The 23,829-nt window shown below is 33.8% G+C and overlaps 1 protein-coding gene across 11 annotated transcripts in view; it reads right to left on the minus strand.

Moving 5' to 3' along the window:
- TCF12 (transcription factor 12) overlaps positions 1–23,829 on the minus strand; it is a 396,768-nt gene that overhangs the window by 47,738 nt on the left and 325,201 nt on the right. For 7 of the 11 annotated variants that reach the window (XM_059056243.2, XM_059056242.2, XM_059056246.2 and 4 more), the window contains 4 exons: positions 6,227–6,332; positions 5,054–5,193; positions 4,628–4,772; positions 3,898–3,962 (listed from right to left, as the gene is read on the minus strand). In XM_059056243.2, coding sequence (XP_058912226.1) covers positions 3,898–3,962; positions 4,628–4,772; positions 5,054–5,193; positions 6,227–6,332 — 456 coding nt within the window. Of the gene's footprint in view, positions 1–3,897; positions 3,963–4,627; positions 4,773–5,053; positions 5,194–6,226; positions 6,333–17,144; positions 17,689–23,829 lie in introns of those variants that run through there. The other 4 variants (XM_059056251.2, XM_067029782.1, XM_059056250.2 and 1 more) reach the window with 4 other exon arrangements.

The following is a 23,829-nucleotide window of genomic DNA, read 5'->3' on the forward strand; positions in this document are numbered from 1 at the left end:
TAACATAGATGTTTCAAAGAAAAAAAAGAGAAGGAAAAAGAATCAGTTACTTAAAAAAATGGGGATGGGAGTGATTTAGAATCTACAGCATAAACACAAAGTAAGAACTCATTCTGCATGCAGTCCATGGTCCTCATACTGTTAAGTGACCAATGATGAATAACTCCCAATACCTTCTGCCAGGCTTAAACGGTAATATGCCTCATTTTACTGCAACAAATGAGGCTCCTCCTCCTATCAGTCATGGTCTATTCCAATCAGCAGGGTGCCAATAAGCCAGAAGCTAATGAAAAGGGCTTCAGACAAAAAAGAAACAATGGAGTGCTCCCAAGCCCAACCTTGGAACTGCAAGCCCAATTTTTTAAACACTACAGTGCACATTTCAGTTAATCTTTATTATGCTAATGTTATTGAGTCTAAGGAACAAAGAAACTTATTTCATGAATTACTTTTAAACATCAACTTCCCTGAATTTTCTTTTCTTTTGTTAGAGACTACTGACCATTTAACTATCTAGATTAAAACATACACACACATACATATACACAATACACACACATACACATACTCTCTCCCTTTCCTTTGCTCTGAGGTAGAAATCAAAACATAAATTATCACAAAGAAGTCTGATATAATCAACAAAGTTCAACAGTCTTCTTGTTTGATCTCCTCTAAATTAAAGACCAAGTGTTTTGATATGGTATTAGGCACTGAAATAAACCAGATGTTTCTTCTCTATAACTCTCCATGGGCACAATCTTAAAGGGTTATTGTTTGGCAGACGTTCAGGGAAACGCAGAAATGGCACGAATATCCAGACTCTCCTTTCCCTCTATCTACCCCAGTTTATTATCTAAACTAATGCATAATCCATAGAGCTTTGGGAACTCTGTGTAAATACTTTCATGTACAATTCTCTTTCTAGCTATCCTGAGATTAAGACCACAATTATCCAGGCTTAAACCTAAAATAAAGGAACCTTTGCGAATGTATTATCTGGCCTTACATGTTTAATCACCCAGTATTCTGTGTGCTTTTTAATACATAAACTGAAGAACAAAGGTTGTAACCCCTGTTTCACACATGAAAGACCATCTAAGACATATATCAGACATTTGGGGAGCTATTAGAAATAACTTCTAATGACAATAGCATGGCATTTCTCCATCTAAACCTAGATGCTGTATTTAAAACGTCACATCCTATAGAACTGAAAATTTCAAATACTCATGGTTACCATTTCCAAAGATCTGTAATACCTAACATCAAATTCTGAGACGCATGTCAGACTCTCAAATGTAATCCTCATAAAATTCCTTATCCTCATCTCTTCTAATCCTTCCTATCCCCAATGTATTTTTTTGTCTGTTTTTCAGGACATTCTAAGAGCACTAAAGCGAATGTGAGTTTGTAATGGAAGTTAGAGAAAGAATGTGTTTGGGGGAGGTGTCTGGTGCAGAGTGGGGCAGGAGGTGGATTGAAGGAAGGGATCTGAAGTGTGCAGACTATGGCACGCAGTGATGGAGCAGATGGAATGCATCACCGTCAGCTATGACAGAAATGATTTATGGAATGACCTGGCTGCTCCTGCCTAGTAACAACACAGGATGACAGAGCTGAGTTTCCATGACAACCAAAGCCCACCCACTAACTAGATTAAACATTCTCCCCTAGCTTCCACTCACACTGAATTTAGATTTTCTTTTCCAAATGCCAATTGGTTTAGCTAGTATGTTGGTCGTAATATGGGAGAATAGTCAAGGACTTGAACGGTAACTGAAAAGGAGCTTGGAGGACCACTGAGAAGATCACCAATTCCTGCCTATCTGCCAGGGATCCTTTATGGAAGTTTTCCTTGAATAAAGTAAACAAAAACTTTTGAGAAAAAAGCCCCTGAAATGCAGGTTATACTTTTTTAAGTTGCCTAGTAAAGAAAGTTCAAATGTTATTTGTCTTTCCACCTGTGAAATGTCTGCTACTGGATTCTTATAGAATCAGGAGGAATTGGCAAGTCAATCAAATACCTGGGAGGCACTCATTTACTATTACAGAATAATTTTCTTCCAAAGAAGGTAGTTTTCATCATGTGGAATAAGTCCAGAATAAGTGAGACCATTCCCTTTAATCCTCATCAACACCTTGTTAAAAAACAGTCACTGTACCAGTGGTCTTTCTGGAAGTGAAGCTAGTTAGATCAGATCTAATCTAATATCTAAGGTTTACCCTTCCTAGCTTGGTGATCCCTAGGGCAAGTTACTTAATCTTTCTGAGCCAAAGTTGCTTAACCTTTTAAACCTTAGTTCCTCATCTGTAATGTGGGAATAATAATGCCAACCTCACAGGGCTTTCTTGAGGATTAAATGAAACAATGCATGTAAATGCTTAGTATAGTGCCTAGCACCTCGTAAGCATACAAATTACAGATGATATTTTTGTGGGTTTTGTTATCATCATCATCATTTTTGTCATATGATGCAAGACTGAATTCAACAAACATTTACTGAGCTCTATTTTATGTGAGCCACCACTATGTGGTAGATGAATTTGACTTGGCTTCATTTCTCAAGAAATGTGTACTGCTCTTGGGGCTTCCCTGGTGGCGCAGTGGTTGAGAATCCGCCTGCCGATGCAGGAGACACGGGTTCGTGCCCTGGTCCGGGAAGATCCCACACGCCGCGGAGCAACTAAGCCCGTGAGCCATGGCCGCTAGGCCTGCGTGTCCGGAGCCTGTGCTCCGCAATGGGAGAGGCCACAACAGTGAGAGGCCCGCATACCGAAAAAAAAAAAAAAAAAAAAAAAAAAAAAAAAGAAATGTGTACTGCTCTAGAGTAAGGTTTATTTACAGAAACCATCACAAAGAGGTTTATCTCTTTATATTTCAACAGTTGCTTCCTACTACTCACACATTAAGTGGTCTGCCTTCCCCATGAACAGCACCAAATGTGTTTGACAGAGTTAACTGCACTTCATAGTAAGACATAAGTAACACAACTCTGTGAAAATTCTGAGAGGCATATCACTCAGGAGGAAAAAAGAAAGGAAGAAAAAGCCTAAGGGGAAACTTTAGAAAATACAAAGCATAAATGCCTCTTAAATAATTAGATTTGGAATCTTTATGGACTACTGGTAAATGTTCTCCCAAAAGAATGGATTTCGTTTCAATGTTTTAAGGATCATATATTAAAACCGATCACTGCCTTTATTAAAGCAACTCATTGCTTTGTCATTAACATTCTGGTGTGATGTAAACTACTTGCTGAGGAAAATACTATGGGATTCCTTCAAATTAGTTTTACTCATTTTAGCATGGGTTCTTCAATGAATCTGTTTTTTTTTCCTTTTTGGAAAGGCTCTCATCTCCTATGTCTTAAATGAATCAGCAGCAGATGCCTATTTTTTCCTTTAAAAAAAATATAAAATACCTTCCATGTTAGAAAAAAATCCTTATAAAAGCACTTCCTTCTCTGGACCAGAAGAATAACTGAGTTATATTTCTTGGTTCCACGTGACTTATTTTAATGGGCAACTCACAAAGTATATGTTTAAAACTAATAAACAGATTTAACTATTAACCTCAGTAATCTGTGCTTTAGATTTCAAAATGCCCAAATTTCTTTTTCTTTTCCCTACATCTGTTGCATTAAGACAAAAACAGATATTTAAATTGAAATTAGAAGGACAGTTCAGTTCTTGTGGGAATAGGGTGGGAAGGTGTTCTCGTGAATTATTTTAAGGGCAGTACAAATCAACACAAACCGAAAATAGCTCTAAATGAGTAATGAAGTGGTCCTGTTATAACTACACGCTTTAACTATGATCCATACTGCCCACAAAATCTAATCGCTGCATTCAGCAGTGTAAAAATCATTCAGCAAAATATGTAAATTCAATACTCACAGATGCCAAAGCTTTTCCAAGTGCATCACCTGTCTGTGAGCTTCCAGCAGCATTTCCTCTGGTTCCTGAGTATTTCAAAGAGGAAAACAAATCAAGAAGTTTAGCAGGCAAGCAGGCATGCTTTTTTAGCACTCTGCCATTATTTAAATGGTATTCTCCACTGTTGTTGCACATCTGTCACAATAAACCTGCAAATACTCTGCATGTGTTGTAATTAGTAAGCTACAGTAAAGATGGGTTCCTTACCAGTTTGTACATTAATGAAAATCAGAAAGTTTATTTTCTTCCTTTCTTTCATTTTTAAACTCAATACTAAAAAATATGTTGAGTCAAAAGGTACAAATTTCCAGTTATAAGTTAAGTACTGGGGATGTACATGATAAATATAACTAACACTGCTGAATGTCATTTAGGAAAGTTAAGAGAGTAAATCCGAAGGGTTATCACAAAGAAAAATAATTTTTTCTATTGCTTCAATTTTGTATCTATATAAGATAATGAATGTTCACTAAACTTACTGTGATAATCATTTCATGATGTATTTAAGTCAAATCATTACACTGTACACCTTAAACTTATACAGCGCTATATGTCAATGACGTATCTCAAAGGTAGAAGAAAAAAATATGAAAAGAACAACAAAAAATATATTATGTATTGACAAATATGGGATTCACTACAAATCGCCAAATTCAGTTTTAGGGAGTTTTGCCAACCTACAAAAGCTCACCTAGGATGCTATCTGATCCATTGATGGGAGGGGTGTGTGAGGCAGCAACATAAGGTGAACTGCTGGTACTGGCACGGTGGAAGCTGGACATTGGTGGAAGACTTGTGTTTATGTCTGTTGGTGAAACTGAGTGTGGAGGATAACTCTAAAGAAAGGGGGGAAAGAGACATGATCTGTTAAATACATTTTCTGAATAATATGCACATATAACTGGGCAACTACTATAACAGGTTAAAAAGAACATCATAATTTAGCAGCTGAAGAGCACTACTCTTGTCATTTACTTTTTCAAAAGGCATGAAGTAAGCCTAGAAGTATTTCAAAATTCAGAAGTTTTGGCAGAATCAAATCTTACACTTGTAAATCCAAAAGAAACACAAGTGAGGACAAAGTGTTGCTGCACCCTAGTCATGTGTTACAGCCTACCAAGCGGTCATGTGAATGAAGGCTGCCATAACTACTGGATTGAGACATGTGGGAAGTGGAGGTCCCCAGAATTCCACCAAAACCAGGCTGGCTCATCCCATTTGATGAACTCCAAAGGTCAGAAGAATTGTGGGTCCCATCTAAGACAAAAAGAGAAATATAAAATTTTCCTTAGCCAATATTTTTTCTTTTATTTTGATGATGCTATAAAAATTCAAAGGGTACCCTCCAGACATGTTTTTCCTCCCCTTTCCAACCTAGTCTTACATCTAGTTTTCTTCCCTCCAAACTGTATAGTTACTATGTTAAATGAAGAAATAAAGCTTTATAGTTAGAGGGAGAAAAAGTAATCGAAACTGTAGTAGGCAGGTCATTATAAAAATCCTCACAAGACCTAAATTCATATTAGGGAGGACAATAAAAATTCCAAATCTGGTGATAGGTTGGATTTAACTTTTACTTAAATGGTATACCCATATACAAAAAGTTCTTTATCTATGAGCAATGTATATTATACCAAACATTCTCAAACTAGAATAAAGAAGTTTCTCTTACAGAGAACCTAAGTAATGGATAATGACTATATTATAGTCAGCCTTCAAAAGAAATGTGTTAGCAATGACTTCACTCACCAATGTAAAGTTAAGGAACCATTTATGTAGTAATTTATTGCTCCCATAGTCCAAAACCACAGAAGACCAAATAAAAATGATTTGCTAGACAAGAATGAAAGGAAGTGCAACACTTTTTCTCTCTTAAAGTCTTATTCTGTTCTATGATATTCACTTTTCATTTGCACTGGTAATTCTAGGGGTGATATGAATCTGTAATTTAAACAAGAAACTAAAATTGTTAATAGCTTTTATACATTTAAATCCTAAAATGAGAAAGAGCAGCTTTACTCACTTTTCTCAACTGAAGTCCTTTATAAATGCAATCAATATTAGATGGGCACTCCGATGCTTTGCTGAATAATCCAACTACATTGCAGTCAGCAATGATTAGCAATAGGAAACTTTAAAACTAAATTTTAATTTGCTTCAGCCAAACATATCTAGATAAAAAATATCTGAACTTCTATACAGATATTCTCTTTCCTCACAACTTTAAAATATTAGCTAATATACAAGAGATAACTGTTGTAGTACTTGACAACTATTTAGCAGTACTTACCTTGCATAAAGAAAGTGCTAGCAAACATACTGGTTGGTGGCTTGGGAGATGGATAACTAGGAGATTCACGGTTGAAGTCATCTGAATTTGGGGATGGTGCATATACCTTAAAATTAAACGGGAAATTTAATTAAAATGTAAATGACTGTCATACACCTTATGTAAAATGTGTTACATTTCCTGAAGGGCCTAAAAAGGCCTATCCAATGTCTAAAAAGGCCTACCACAAATCCAAATAAACCGCCTAAATCCTCATAAATAACATCTAACTTGGATATTATCTACCTGTTTGTTTTTAGCTGATTACTAGAGAAAAAACTATTCTAAATATCCCTGTAATGCATCTTTGTGTGACAATTACATCAGGTGGTTGAATAAAGTCACAAATGTTGACTTTGCTTACAAAACACAAATCCATATAGGCTCATGATTCAAAATGTGAGAGTGGAAACTAATGTCTTTTGAATACAGCATGAAGTAAAATTTGTTCTATTTTATGAATTTGTTCATAAAATTCATTCTTTTCACTGTTACAAGATTTATCAAAATCAAAATGATTTAGATTAAATGTTACTATTCTTTACTACTATTAAAAGTTAACTGTGAAAGGCACAACACAATTGTTCAGAAACTTCCTTAACTTAGTAGGGTTGGCAAAATTAAAACCAAGTTCTGCTCAGGGGTTTTAATTCTTTAATTTCAAGTAAATTTTCAAGTCTGGCACAGCTTTCAGGAAAGTCTCATTTAATCTGTCAGAGCAGTATTAATTTCCTTTGGTAAACCTTTGCTTCAGATAAACAAAGTATGAACATTTTGAATTGGCAAATGGCCAACTCTGTCATTTCTCTGGAAAACTAAATGGGCATCCAAATAACTTTAATAATCAAAACATGATCAAACCATTCTCATGATGACTACTGAAACCAAGAAGGAAAACAAGTAACACTTAAGGTGATGCATGGTCTATTAAAGTAAAAGTAAACCAGGAGTCAGGAAGAATGGAAAGGTGTCCTATTGTGAGCAGTGTATGAAACATATTTCTTTTGTTTAGTCTGATAAGGGTACATCTATTAAATTTTAATCCAAAATAAAAATTCAAAGTGCTCACTTAATGTGGAAAAAAGTAACTAGCTCAATAAAATTATGGGAGCATGCGTAAAAAAAAGCATACACATATTTTTTGCATAAGCACAGAAGATTTCTGGAATTACACATAAGAAACTTAATGGTTACACCTCTGGACTTATAACTGGGGAGGAAAACATTTGCTTTATGCCTTTCCACACAGTTTGATATTTTTATCAAGCATACATTCCTATACACTAATAAAAAAGTGGACGAAGCACACACAGATTAAAATGGGAGCCAATTTTTTATTTACATAAACTTTCATTTATTCTTTCTCTGAGGCATTAACTAACTGTAAAGATTCCTGGCAAATTACCTAACCTTCTGACAATTTCCTCATTTGTAAGATGGTGCTAACATCACCTGCATGGGGGGGCAAGGGTTGATGGGAAGATTAGATGAGATAATACATACAAAATGTTTAGGGAATTCCCTGGTGGTCCAGTGGTTAGGACTCTGCACTATTAATGCTGAAGGAACAGGTTTGATCCCTGGTTGGTGAACTAAGATCCCACAAGCCGTGCGGCCAAAACAAAACAAAACAACCACCCCCCCAAAAACAAACAAAAAACAATCTGGATTCCTCAAGACGGCTAAGGCGCACAGAAGGCTCAAAAATGTTTAGCATGGTAACCACTCACTAAGTATTAGCTAATAATATCATCTTTCTAATTCTTATAAGAGCAGTTACACTGCTACATATTGTCCCTGTTTAGTACTCAACTGCTATTTCTTATAGCTTTTGTCTGACATCATCCTACTTATATACAGTTCACCCTAGATAAAAGGTTAAACAGCCCACTTTTAGTCTTCTTGCTAGCCATGCTATTACGAGCACAGGTGTGTCTTTTTAATGGACTGGCATTCAGGTTAGTTTCCTACTTCTTACATCCCAGAGGGGAAAACACACACTTGTGGTAACTGAGAAGTTTGGGACAAGATATATTCCTAAGAATTACCCAGAAGGATCCTAGATAGGGGATTATGCATTATACATATTTTTCTAGTTTGGTGCTATTACATAAAGACAGAGTTAGAATGAAAGAACTGGATATGCACAAATGTGTTTGCAATGTATTAGATAGGCTGATAGGCAGGAAAAGTTTTCAGGAAAGGAATTTTGTACTTTTTTCTTTTAATCAAGTTTCAGCATCAAAATTTAGCTTTAGCTAGATGTCCTCTGTCCCCTTTATAATATACAGATTTTTCCCAAACTATGTTGAAACCACAAACAACAAAAAAGAGATGTAGAAAGAAAATACAAATGAGAATAAAGTTTAGAAGACAGCATTAGAACATCTTTTTGTCACAAATGCTTAGTTACTATGTATACCATCACTGATCTGAAAGTATACAATATAAAGCTCTCTATCTAGGTTATAGATTGAAACAGTATGTAAACCTCCCAATGATACTTATGAAAAACTCCAGTTTTGATGTGTCATTTCACACAAAAAAATCTACATAATTTGTCAGTTAAAATTATATATAATCTTTCAATATATATTTATTTATCCTTTCTATTCAATTCACTATATTCATACAAGATAAACTTACACTTAAAAAATTTTTAAATGTATGCAATTACAAAAGCAAAGAACTTCTGATTTACAGAACTTTTGCTGACTTTATTGATTTACAAATCGCTGTAAATAAAGGAGAATATGCTGATCAGATAATGGTTAATTGATGACTATCCTGGAAAGCAAGAAAACCAAGATAAAACACAAGAAGCAGAAGAGGCTTGCCTGCTTGCCTACTCATATGTAAAAATTTGGAAGCTGTATTGAGAACAAGGCTCATTTTAGGGCAAAGTTGTTTTTAACGTTAGTCTCTATAAATAGACTTTGAAAAAGATAAATGGACTTTTAAAGAATAGATCTTATAAATGAAAATGGTAAAAACTCTAAACTACTATAAGTTTATCATTTATTTACAAACATAAGTTCAAAGTTTTTATCATGATAAAAATGTTTTGAAAACCATGGTTCTCAAAGAGGCCCATCTAACAGCATTTCTAACACACGACAAAAAACTTTACTTTTGGTATCTTAACCATAGCTTGCAAAAACATAGATGCAATGTTATGAAGCAGCAGTTGTGCCAGTTGTGATTTTTCAGATCAAAGAGTTCTTGCGGCAAAGCACAACTGATGTGGTCTCAAAGACTTTATTAACTCCAGATGTAGGGAAATAGTCAGCCAATTCCACAAAAAGAGCAAGTCTCTTTTAGTTACAATCAGTACTGGCCACAAATTAAAACCAGACTGCTTATGTCATCTGATCACCTGCACATAGATGCCAGTTTTTTCCTAGTTAATGATCTAATCACACATTTAAATCTTAAATATGATTTTGTATCACAACAAACAAAATTAAGAGAAAGGAATATGTGTGCTTAAGGTGATTAAAATCTACCAGGAGTCACTATTTTAAAAAGAAACAAAAAGTACAATTAAGTAATTTAAGATGTTCTATTGAAATGTGGTAATTAGAAATTTTCTTTAGAATTCTAGTCTCCATTTCAGAATGTCAGGTTCAAAGTAGGTATCATATGGGAATGTCCTTCTTTCTCAAGTACTTAATTTTTCTCTTCCAGGAATGGAAAAGAGAGAAATTTTGAGTGTTGGGTGAACAGGACCATAATATTTACCCCAACTTAAATGAATATAATTGAAAATCTAACAGATACCTCCCTTTCATTGTTAAGTATGTTTGAAAAGAATAAATTCACAGTAATATCTCTACTATCCTCATCCCATCAACCCAAACTTACTTTTTAAGAGTGACAGAGTACTTCAGGGATGAATATTTACATTACTCTATACAGTGATTACACAATTATCCTTGGAATGTTTTGGCTCATAAAACCAATTGGAGTCAAGTTAGCAAAAACATTCCTTTTTTTCCTGCTTGGGTGATTCAGTTTAGTCATATGGATCACCCCAATTCAGGGCAGTCCACTGTCTGTTCAGCTTTAGAGGCTGGAGCTGTGCACTGTGCTCTTGATTTCAGTATATCCTTCCTGTAATTAATATTGGAAACATCTCTGCAAGGCAGAAAGGCATGCTTTTCTGATAGTTGTTCAGCAAAGATGAAAAAAAGTAGAAGCTTCTGCTAAAAAGATATTTTTTTCTTTTTATCTTGTCACATCCAGTGATGAGTTAAAAGATGATGCCATTCCGTATGCTTTTAAAAACAGATCCAAAGCCTGTGTGGTAGCTGATATCTTTAAATATTCTAAATGATGAGGAAATGAATTGGGAATTTTCTTTAGTATGTGAGAATAGCTTGCTATATATCTTAATTAAGATACCCTTCCACAGAAAATGAGAGGAATGTTTTAGACGGGCACTGTCCAATAGGCTTCTGTAATAATGGAAATGTTCTATATCTGAAAAGACGGTAATGTATCTATGTCTGTACAATACAGTAGCTACTCATTACATGTGACTACTGAACACTTCAGATGTGGATAGTACAAGTGAGAAACTGAATTTTTAATTTTAATTTAATTAATTTAAATAGTCATTTGTGGCTACTGGTTACTATATTGAACAATACAGGATGAGATCACTCTTCCTTACTCACCAGTTTAAAATTAGATAAATTATTTTGAAAGAAATATTCTAGAAGTCTCATAAACTCCAAAGGCTATGAAACAAAAACCAAAATTCTTAAACATTTTGGGAACACCTTTATCTAATTTGGAAAGAAGACGGAGAAGCTTATCAATTTTTCTGAACATGCTCTAACACAGAAATTATTACCGATATTTCATTATGTTTAGGCTTCTATTAGCTCTTTTGTCAAGATGGTTTGACTAGCAGTTCTCTTTAAGTTCCAATATGTTAAATACCATTAAACACTTTAATGCTAACATTAAACCTCCAATGTGTGAAAAGTTTATGCTAATAGCATAAATCATCTCCAGCATAATCTTTATCAACTTACCAAAATAATAAAGCAAAACAAAATCATTTGGCTAATTTACCCTACCATCATAATTTTAAAATAAAAATGTGATACTATATTCAGGAGCATACACTTAATTTATCTCATTTTATGTAACTATATTTTGTATTAAGCAATAAAAATTTTTCAAGATTTAGCTGAATATCTAAAACCTGACAACTAACAAATAAACAAAACAGCTCAGGTCACTGGAAAAAAAGAAAACCCCAACCCAACTCAAATTCTAGTTTTAAAATCTGTAATTAAACCTCTGGGCCACTGATTTTAAAAATAGGCACATTTAAGGGTCAACACTCAAAAACTAAGAGAGAAAAACTAGGTAATTATTATAAGAATTTTTTAGTTACCGCTGGTCAACCTATGCAAGTTTCACACACAATAATATACATCAACAGTTTCCTTCTACCTCTGCATTTTGTGGGACCTGAATCTACTAAAAAGAGGCTGTTTAAAAAAGAGTAAGTAAAATTTCTGCTTTAAATAATTGGACTCACTGAGATAAGAGTGCTAATAAGTAAGTAAAAGTTAAAGAAATTTAACTAAATTTAAATTTACTTAAATTTAACGAAAAGTTAAAGAAATTTCCTAAAAACTATTCTCTGTTGATTTTTCTGATCATTTTGGATCCACTGTTTTCTATGCATACTGACCTTATGCATAAACTCAGATAAAAAGCATATCTTTAACATAAATGTCAAAATCTTAAAGTTTCTGAAATTCAGGGGTTCCTATTTTCCTGGTTCTTTCTTTAATCAAAATTAAAAGCACAACCCAAAATAAAAAGACATTTAAAAATTTAAGTACATGAAATAGCAGTCTCATTTAAGAATCTCCTAAGATCCAAGAATATTTAAACAAATGACAAATTTGATAAATATCTCAATGTTTTCAGTATTTTAATATTACATAAAAGCAGTAAATTTTGCCATAAAGTCCAACCTACTACTCAAGTTTTTATGGCAATTCCAAGCCTATGGGGGGGGGGAGGAATATTTATATAGTTCCAATACGAAATATTGTAAGAACTGAAACCAAAAGGCATCATAAAGCAAAATGTCTGAAGTAGGACTAACTCAGGGACACACAAGCTATCCATGAAAGATTCTTTTCATCTAATTAGTTAGCCTGATAAAAACACAACTTAAATTTCTGTAAAAGGCATAAATATATTTTCATATTTTCAACACTCATAAATAAAAGGACCAATATCTTTTCCCAATAATTTCCGGAGAACGTTTAGGGGTGAAATAATGTAAAATTTCCTTTCTAACAATGATAAGAAAAAAGAATTCAGCTTTCAGTACAAAGCAGCTTAAAATCAATTACTACTGCTGCTGTCTAAAAGGTATAGTTGAGTAATAGTGGTTTTCAAGTGTGAGAATTTCTTCTTAGGTAAGTCAAGCACATTTTAATTAATCTTAACATCACTGGGCATATTTTATCAGTTCTTTATAGTAACCAGTATCATTTTTACAAAAAGCACAATTTTTTTTCCTGAGAGGTAAACCATGGAATTTTTAAGGGACTGGGTTTGAAACCTGTATTCTAGGATAATGTACTGAACAAATCAATGAGTGTCACTTCTTCGCTATCTACATTTTAAAAATATTTAGACCCAACAATACAGCACCTGATCCCTTTCTTCAACATGTTCATGAGCTAGTGGAAAGGGACATAAATTTCCTTCTAAAAGATTAATAAACCTGACCAGTGACAACGTACTCTCCTGGCAGTGGCTTAACTTCCTGGTATTTGTGTCTACTTGAATCAAGAAAAAAAGACCTTCTTGGATTAATACCTAGAATATAGTCTCATATATTTTTGATAAAGAGAAAAAAAAAATCAAAGCAGATTTAAGTTAAACTCCTTGTCATCCAATGCCTTTAGCATTCTAACTTCAGAGAATTCTTAAATGACTTCATGTTTTCCTCATCATACAAATGTTAGATTTAACCCTACTGGGCCCACAGACAGCCTGGAAATTCGAATTAATTAATTATATACTTTCCTCTCTCATGTTAGTTAGCAGTAAATCCCCAACGGAACAGAAATAGGTAACTCTATATACTCTTATATTGGTTTCCGTGTTTTTATTAACTGAAAATGTTTATTTGAAAAATAAATCTTAGAAGTATTTACAATGCAATTTCAGCTACTTGCTGCTCTAATTCTTATGATAATACAAATTATGTGGGGAGGCAGGTGCCAAAACCATGGCTATACCAATTTTCACTACTATGAGTTCTATTAGAAGAGGCCTGCTAATAGCCTGCATTTAAAAACATATCTAGGATAGTTTTAAGCTCTTCATCTTAAAAAGAAACTAGTAAAAAGCTGCTTGACTGACCATAGCAATTAGCATTCATAAAATTGTAAGTCTGATCATATATGCAAAATATATTTATTTGTAAGAATGGCCTAGTGTTTTTCTCAGTGACATTTTCTTTCCAACAGAGTACTTTGATACAACCAGTAGTAAGGCTAAGTGAAATCTGGCCCTTTGCTATGGAGACTAGTTTACTTGTCCTTGGATGATAGAAAAGAGAAAACCTGCTCTTAGGAGACAGACCTGGGTTCAGTTCTGGCCTCAACACTTAACTAGCAGGGTGGGGCTTAAACAAGTTACCTAACTTCCTAGCACCAATTTTTCCTTACTTATAAAAGGAGGCTAGTAACAGCTAAATGACAGAGTGGTTATGAGAATTAAATGAGGTAAACATGAAGTCCCCAGCATAGTTCCTGACACAGAGTAGCCCTTATGATCATGTTAGTTCCTGTCTCTTCTTTCCCAGATTCCATACAAAGAAGGTGAATATTCAAAATGTGTTTCTAAGCTTGAGTTTTAAAACTTGGATTTCTGTGTTGTCTCTAATAATATTAAAATAATCCCCTGAAATAATGAAAAGAGCATCATGTCTGTACTTGCTGCAATTTTTATACCTGCAACACTTTGTAGCATCTTCAGTTCAAGGCCTAGAAAATGGAGGCTGATGAGATCAGAGGAAGGCTGAAACTCCAGAATCCCAAGGTGAAGAGAACAGGAATCCTCTCCTCCCAAAACTTTCCTTCCTTTACCTCTAAGACTTTCTACCTTTCTGCATAAAGGACACAATTGAGTCATATCAATGAGAAAACTGAGTGCAGGCCAAGTTCTTTATTAAGTAAGGAATCTCAGAAATCCATTATTCCTTGCTATTTTTCAAAATTCAAAAAAATAGATAATATTCAAAGTGATTTTAAGTCCCCTATTTATCATAAACACATATTAATATCTTATAGCATGGTATATAATACAGCTATACAAATGCTACATGTGATATAAAGCATTAACCCCTTCTCTTTTCAGATAGTGGGGAAAACAGGGTTAACATTTTTGCCTTTTCTTTTCTGCACATAGATGCCCAAGCCTCTTATATTTCCAACAGTACAATACGGCCACATAATCTTAAATAACAAAATATGAAAAGGCTCTTCTCTTATTAATCTATTTTTTCCTAGAGTCTGTTCAGTCTATTTATTCAATTACCCCAAGCATCCTTAAATATATGGAAATCAACTTGAAAATTTAAAAATAAAAACCGGAAAAAAAAGGAAAGCATTTTCTTTAAGCCCAGTATCACTCAGGATTTCTCACTCTTTCATAATACCCATAAAAGGATCTTAAAAATGAAATCAAAATATTAATATTCAAAATATAAATCTGTCCTATCATCTTAAGATAAATTGATAAAATGGAGTTAAAGAGTGAGCTTAAATTTAACCCATTCATTATGAGAATTATAAAAAAATACCATAACTCAAGTGAGGAAATACATTCACTTAGACTCTGGCAATATTAAAGTGCTCGTTTTTACTATAAAGCATTGATGGGTAGACATTTCCCAATATATACAAAGATGAAGTATTCACCAGAGTCTTTGGATAATATAATTACATACTATACGATTTTCTTATTGAAGAGTTAGAATAATAATAATAAACTAGATGTGGTAAAAGTAAAACACATATAAGACTAAGGGCTTATGATACAGAGGACTAAGAAAATATATCATCCTTTACGCATTTTTTAAGAACATAAAAGTCACCTTTGACCTATATCAAGCACAGGCTATCAACTTTCAGGCTACACTTTTCTAACATACCAGCCATGTCATCTACCGTAAGCCTGGAAATACTTAATACGATCAAAGCTGTCCCCCACCCCTCCACCCCCAAATGTAGAACAAAGAGAAATGCTGTAATAGAGTGATCTGTGCTCTTGAAAGAATAAAATCTAAACTCAATCTGAGTTATAGTCTCTCTGCTTCAGGGGTCCTGTATGATTAATTTTACTAAACTTGCACATACACCATTTTCAAACAGACTATTTTACTTAGAATTGGACATAAAAGAAAAAATTTTCACATTTGAAAGACAGTTGCCAAGGATATTACATAGAGATCAAGTTATTTCACTTAACTACCCATCTAAATCTACCTCACATTCTCCAAAGCTCTGTTTATAGGGCTAGTGTGAACACATACTTTTTCATGAGTTTAAGGATATTTTGGCTTGATTGTCATCTAGTAAGAAAGCTTACTGAAAAGTTAAGAACCAAATCCTAACGAAGTCCAAAGAGGCCTTACCAAAGCAGTCAGAGAACGAAAAAGTGCTTTCATTAGTTTTCACGTACACTGGTTAAAGTCATATGCTACTTTAAAACATTTTCAAGTGGTAAAAAGGGAAGAGACCAACATAACTGACTGTATACCTATTTTAGGAAAATGTGATTTTTTAAATAACTTCAAACATTAACATTAAAAATGCTTCCACTCCTGACCAAAAAAAATTGCTAAAGTCATTTACGTATTTAATAAAACACCTGAGCTAATACATTGTTTTGGAAAAATTGAGGAGGAAAATACTGAATTCCTGACATAAACCCAAGATTGTTATTCACTAGTATAACATTTTTATGTTTATCAACTATCTTATAAAGATAAGTCTTATTGAATATTCCAGAGAAGTTCACCTTCTTTTTAGAATACACAAAATCCTCTGACTTAAAGATATTTTTGTAAAAACATACTAAGTAACTAATACTGGGTAATTAATTAAAAAAAAAAACCAGAGAAGTTTTACTTAGCAACACAGAAAGGTATTATTTTAAAACATCTACCCATGTGCTATAAATCAACCAGAAATACATTCTTTGGAAAATGTATAAATGCACTCTTTGAAAAATAGTGATTTATTTTATGAATCTGTACAGGGTCAAAAATTCTAGTTTGATTGGAAACAGATGGTATCTGAGTAAAGTCAGACTCCGGACCTGAAACTCCAAACAGGAAATACGGCCCTCACTAGCTGACTGCTTCCCTAATCATTCCCAGAGCTTCATACTTGTTATTTTTATGAATATCTAAGATGACTTTCATCTTTCCCTTCTATCTACAAAGCATCAAGTAACCTTCCTTCTTTCTCTCTCTGTTATATATGTATTTTACATGTAGATTATATGTTTACAATATAAGAAAACATTAAAACTAATGTACTTTCAAGCTCATTACTAGTAAAGACATCAGGCATTAAAAAAAATCCCACAAATTCAAGTTTATTTTCTATATTATTTAAAAAATAAAAGCCAAAAACTATTGAGTAACTGTGTCAAAGACAACTTTGCTAACCTTACTTACTACAAAGAAACATAAAATCTTAACATATTACAGAAAATGATAAAACAAAACCTCACAGGTTTTAGTAAAAAGTAATTAATCTACCCTCCTTTCCCTTAAACAAACCAGTTAGAAGCTATCTGAACAAAGAAAAAGACTTACCGTTTTTCCATTGTAGTAATACATCAAAGAATTGCTGCCCATTCCAGGGACAGGATAAGCACAATACATGTTGATTTTGAAAATGTTACTGTTTGCAGCTAATGCACACAGCTTCTCTCTAAGACATACATCCACACAGCCAAACAGAGTTAAGTCTTCAGCACTATGCATCCACACATGATCTACTCAAAAGGAACTTATGCAAAATAGGACTGAACCAACTCACGGAGCAGAGAGGGAGGGTTTGTGCTGTAAGTAACCTCTTTCAATCTCTATCAAGTCCTCACACTGGTGGAGGATACCAATAAGACAAATTTTGGAATTAAAAAAAAATACAAGTCACAAGTGCTAAATAATAAAAAGTGATACAGTGTCCTGGAGATAAAAATCCCAAGGAATTATTAATATTGTCATATATATAGTATATATGTCTCTTTCAAAGAAAGACAAACTGACAGATCTGCTAACCTATTTTTAGTTTAAATTAGAGCACTTGTAGCAGGGAAACCTAGCTTGCTACACCTCTAGCAACATTACCATCTGGCATGGCCTACAGTTGCTTCTAACTTTGATAAACACATGATCAAGCAATCAGGAATTGGAAACACTGAATCGTGTGTAACAAGAAGGATCTAAACAGTTAAGCCTTGTACAAAGTCACTTCCTGGAGAAAGCGGACCTGTCATGTAAGTACCTCTAAACTAGCTAGAACAAACCATGATTTTTTATGTTATAAAAATGGTATGGAAAGAAATTTGAAAGGAACACATTTCATGAAAAAGCTCATTCTAACAATTCAAAAAATTATCTTGAAAATAAATGATCTGTTTTTAAAACATAATATTTAATATAGGTTTTCAATTATAAAGCTCCTTAAATTCCTCACTCATAACACCAATTAAAAGTTTATAATGGACTGCACTCTCCTAGAATATGTACTAAGCAATTCAATAATTAAAAAGAAAAAAACCAAGGTTTTGTTTTCCCTTACATACAAATACGAAAGGCGGGTATGTATAGACAAAATGTGCACTGTAGCTAATAAACTAAAAAAGATTTCTTGGAAGTCTTTCCTCCAAGATCATTATTGTTCTTAACTAACACTTAACATGTTCATATTTTTATGTTAATGTTCAAATTTCTCAAAAAGGAAAAATAATCAGTGTGGGAATAAACATCTCATAGACTTACAAAATTCATTATACTTAGAAGTCAAAAGGTCTTAGACATTGTTTTGCAAATACTTTGTTTCTCACACACAAACATATTTCATTATTTAAAAAAATTTCAATTTGTCTTTTGGTGTGGATTCTAACCCAGAAAAACAGAATAGCAACTTTTCTTTCCTCTAATTTCCCCCAATGAAAACCTCTTTGTACTATCTCTTCTCCCTGTGCCTTGCAGGTTTCTCACATAACTGTTAATCAGAGGACAGCTCACAAGCTGCAAAAAAGGGACACATCACTTTTTTAAAGGCACCTTTCACGAAGCAGAACTGCTCTAAGGGAATATTCTAGGAATATTCCATAAGGGACCCCCAAACCCCCCCATTTTTATGAAAAATATTGATTAAAATATAACAATAAAATCAAATAAGACAATAAGGCCAGCTAAGTTCATAATGTTTTAAAAGCTGATGGTGTTGGAATAACAATAAAACCTCCCCACACTCTCCAGATACAGAAAAGGCTAAGCAGCAGCTGCAAAAGAACATCACTGTACAGCAGACCATTAAAATGCCAGTCTGCAGAGTGGCTTGTAACTTCCTCCCTCCTGAGAGACCACAAAGACCCATTTCAATCCTTAGAGAACTGTGTAAAAAGCGTTGACTTACAATTAACAATGCCATGCCTTAAAACCATTCAAGTAAATTTTAGTCTTTTATAGACATAGTGTCTCTCTGACAGAAAAGCTTAAAAAAAGGAAAATCAACCATCCAAAATAAAATTTCCTTTTTTCCTTAATGAATTAAAAAAACACAAAAACTTAGGGGACTGGGGGAAAAGGGCAGCCACAAAGCACTTCAACATTTTCTTCCTACAATCAGTAGGAAGCTCAGCATCAACCTGAGAAAACTTTTATATATCGATTAAAAAAAAAATCCACCTACAGTAGTTAGGCTCGTTTCTTTGGGGCTTGCCAGAAAAGAGAGAGTACTATGATGTTTATTAAAACAAACAGCATAATGTAAATCCAACTATGCAATCTTGGCTATTAAAGCACAATGAAAATTTGAGTATTGCATTAACAGTTCTTTATTTTAGAGGCAACTATATGGTATTCTGAAAGTAATAAACAAATATCCAAGTTAAAAGAGTCCAGAGTAAAACCAGACAGTATAATACTCTTTTACTGTTCTAAAGCAGTTTATTAAGGAACTGGATAAGACCTGCTATTAAACCTGAAACCTGAACTTTGAAACATAATAGTTTCTAAGCAGAGCTGAGTAATTAATTAAAAGCTTTTGCTTCTACTTTTCATTCCTCCTCTCAAAAACACAGATACATAATCCATACATGTGCTTAAATGTAAGACAGAGCCCCCGCCTCCATGTACCAACACAATCACTTGGTATACACTACTGCCTAAACTGAGGGCGGATGTAGAAACGTGAGAGAAGAGAGAAGAGGTGGGGGGCGGTTTACATACATATGGCATTAAATTTATTCCTCAAAAACAGCATATCATCAAGAAAACTGGTGGTAATTTAAATAAAATAGTCCTGTATTTTACTCATATGCTATGGTAAAGTCCTTCAAGTTTGCTACTCCAAAATAACATCTTTTTGAAGTCTGCCTTACCCAAAAGAAAGTAAAACTGGTTGATGTAGACATATTTTTAAGTTACAAATTATCTTCTATGATAAAGTCCTTTTTCTCTTCCTCAAAAATATTTTTTTTAAAAAAATCTAATTTAATCTATGTAACAGCTGCAGCACAATTTTTTTTCTTAAGCAGAATCATATTACAGGAAAAAATGCATATAGATGGATCAAGTGCTGCTCTAGTCAATGCAGTTGTTTAATCTTTGCCTCTTTTTTTTGAAGGAACATGTCAAGGGTTAATCCTATGACTCAGTCTGACAAAACGAGTCAGCTGGAGACAGGGCCACTTTTTAAACCTGATTTCAGACAGACGTGCAGCCTGCACAGGAGCTCTGAACTGTCATGAACTTTTTATCCTGAATTGTTTCCACCCGCAATTCTACGTAATCACTTATGTGTTATTCTAAGATTATGTGATCTGACTCAATATTCATACTACCTAGTCCAACAATCTAAAAACTCACCAACTTTTATAGCAAAATGGGCATTACTGTATACACTGGCAACATGATTAATGAAAATGTCAGAGAACCCTGAAAAAATATGACTTGGAGCCATACATCTTTTATTAGCAAACTGATTATTCCTGGTTTGAGGATTACTGCATTTCACTGATTTTAAAATATACTTCCCTGCCTTCAATAGTTCAGGATGTGATGTTTATTGCCATTCCAACAATCATCAAGCACAGACCTAAACTAGATAAGAAAAAGCTATTATGTGTTTTGCCTAAGCAATTTACTTCTTTCCAGAAGATTTAGGAAAAAATGTTTCCAAAAAACCTACTAGGTAAGAGACCTTCTGGCAACTTCAGTTTAAATTCCAGGCCCTTATTTCCTTCTTATTTTTCTGTTGACTGGGAAACAGATCATCCTTGGAGAGCTATGCAAAATTTCCTGGGGTAACCCATGCAATATTTTAATTTATTTTATTAGCTCTTCTTTATCCCTGATATTTGGATTGCTATAACTCTCAAATCTGTTTTTTAAACTATCTTAAACAAGAATGTTTCAAGAGTGACTTAAAATTCCAAAAAATTTTTAAAAGAAAATTTCAATTTAACTGAATTACACATCCTGAATTAATTAATTAATAAAGGCCAGTTAGTGGTTAATATTATTGTATATTTTTCTAAAATAAGGAGGCAACATTCCAGTGTCCCAAAGGGCCAGAAGATCTGGCTGGAAAAGTAAATCTAAAACCCACTCATAGGATTCCTCATGAGAAGTTTCAACATTATTTCTAAGTGAATCAATTCCTGGAAAACAAGACTTTCAGAGTGAAAAACAAAGCTAAACAAAGTTCACATGTGAATAATTCCACAAATGAACTCTATATATTCCTGCTTTATGAAACTCAGTAAATAACTAATACATTATTGGTTGCAAGGGAGGTACGGGGTGAGGATAGGTTTAAGAGGATAATAAATAAGAGAATCTACAAGTAGAAAGATACAAAAGCAAAAGACCCTTCCCCAATGTCTCCTCTTCCTTATTTAGCATGTAGAAAGGTGACTAGTAAATGAATGCTGTCTCCTAAATTTGCAGTAAGACACCAAAAAATTCCTGGTATTATATCTGAACATTACATTGCAAATTTTTCTAGTATATGCTGCTTTGTAAATAAAGTCACTCCTAAGTGTTCAGGAAGTTGGTCTTCTGGTCTTTTTCTAATATTTAGAAATATTCTTTTTCTCACAATTTAGAAAATTTACTTTTGCAAAAAATAAGGCAAGAATATAAAACTCTAGCGAAATAATGCATCCCTCTCAAACCGATCCACTAACAATCACTACCTATTATTTAAACATAATAATGCTCTTTATCTGAAATCACATAATGCATCTTCTAACTCAACAATATTACTCTCATCTATCTTGCTGATACTAATCAATCAGTAAAAAGGCTTCCAAATACTGTCTTTCCACTGTATGAAAATATTAAAAATCAAAGACCTGGTTTTCTGATCTTTCCTCAGGTGGTATTTTGAAAAAATGGTTCCAATCATGCCTTAGTTGTGCGTACCTAAATCCTAGCCAAACCAATAATCAGAGTTATATTACAGATTGGTCTGAAAACTGGTACACAATTTACTAGGATATTGATTGGAAATGAGGAGCAATCAACCCCCCCCACTACTCAACAGTAAAATTCATGCTGAAGTTCACAAATCACATCATCTGTCTCAGATATTGGACATCAGATTTCTTATCATCTCTTTACAAAAATCTCAAGCCTAACATGAGTTTTAGAAATGCTTAATGCTTATTAACAAAATAGAAAACACCTATCTGTACAGCCAATGTAAACAGTCAGCTGTATAAACTGCATTTACAGGGCAAAAGAACACTTGTTTAATTCCCCTTTTGACAACCATATGACCAAAATGAGGATGTATAAAAACAGCCATATCTCCTGGAGGAGAAAAGCAGATAAATCTCTTTCTGAGGTAACTAAATAGTATCCCTCTAACATCAACATGAACAGAAGTGACAGATCATACCAAAGCTTCTAAAAAGCAATCATTAACTATCCCTTCAAACAAGATAGAACTACCATTACTGAGAATATATAAAACATGAAGCAAACTTCATGTTTCTCTTGATCATGAACTCACTATGACAAAGCAGTTTTCCTCGAAAAATTAAAGTGGGGAGTCCCCCTCCCTAGTAATTCCTGCATCTCTTTGCTGTCCTTTTCTTTCCCCATATGAATTGCAGTTTGTCACTTCTCATTTACCACTTGAAATAACACAGTAAGAGAATCATTAACTATGTTGCAACTTGATAATTTTCCTGCAGATGGCTCTATAATCACAGCACTAATGGTCTGTGTGCGGGTAAAAAAAAGTTGAGAGTATCCAGGTTTTAAAATTCTTTAATAAACCAGCACTTCTGATGAGCTTTCAAGACTGGGACAAGGTATTGCATTATTGACTTATTAGGTTACAACAAAACAAAAACTAGAAGCAAACAAAGCTATTCTTTTAAACCATAAAGGTAAACAATTTGATCTTGGGTCCAGTTAGCTCTCCCTTAAGGAAATTGCTCCCCCGGTTTTTTATTTCTTCTTTGACCTGTGCAATTATTTTCTTCTGAGCTGGAAAGTACCAGATCCTTTCGATTTATGAGAAATGGAACAGTACCATGATATTCTACCCTATTTTAAATTTATTTTTAAAGAGACCAGAAATAACATCTGCATCTTACTTTAGCCCAGAGCCATTTCAAGAATCTGCAACTGGAAACTCTAAATAACTTATACATTAAGTTATTTCTGGCACCCAATCTATGTTTTGTTCCAGTAAAAATTCTTGCTAGTGGTAGTTATTTTTTAATACTTTATACCTCTAATTAATTAAGTACTTAGTATCTACCAAATCATCCTGCCTCATATTTGTAATGATCAAGTAACAAAAGCAGAGTTCATTTTATCTATACTCACTGGAAGAAATCATGCAGATCCTGAATTTATGAAAAGACCCATTTTAAAAAGAGAATGATTTCTAACCATTAAATTCTGGTGACCAACTCTCAACAAAAGCCAAGTAATACTTCAGTTTGAAAACATATATGAGGATGGTATAATAAACAGGGGAGGAAATGGGAGATAGTGTCAGTTCAAAGCAAAACAAAAGCTTCAGTAACGCTTACTTAGTATGCTTCATTGGTAAAGGCAGTATGCCACCCCAACAAGTGTTCCTTACCAGACAGATTGGGAAACACAGTCACAAAAATCTGAAAGAAGAAAATGTGTTAAGCTACTTGTTCTATGCATCTCTATCACAAATACTTATAGTAGGGCAGAATAATTCTCCCTACCACTCATTAGTACTCTGTAACATGAGATAAGCTGCTCAGGT

This window comes from Kogia breviceps, chromosome 3 (genome assembly GCF_026419965.1).
Source record: "Kogia breviceps isolate mKogBre1 chromosome 3, mKogBre1 haplotype 1, whole genome shotgun sequence".
Lineage (NCBI taxonomy): Eukaryota > Metazoa > Chordata > Mammalia > Artiodactyla > Physeteridae > Kogia > Kogia breviceps.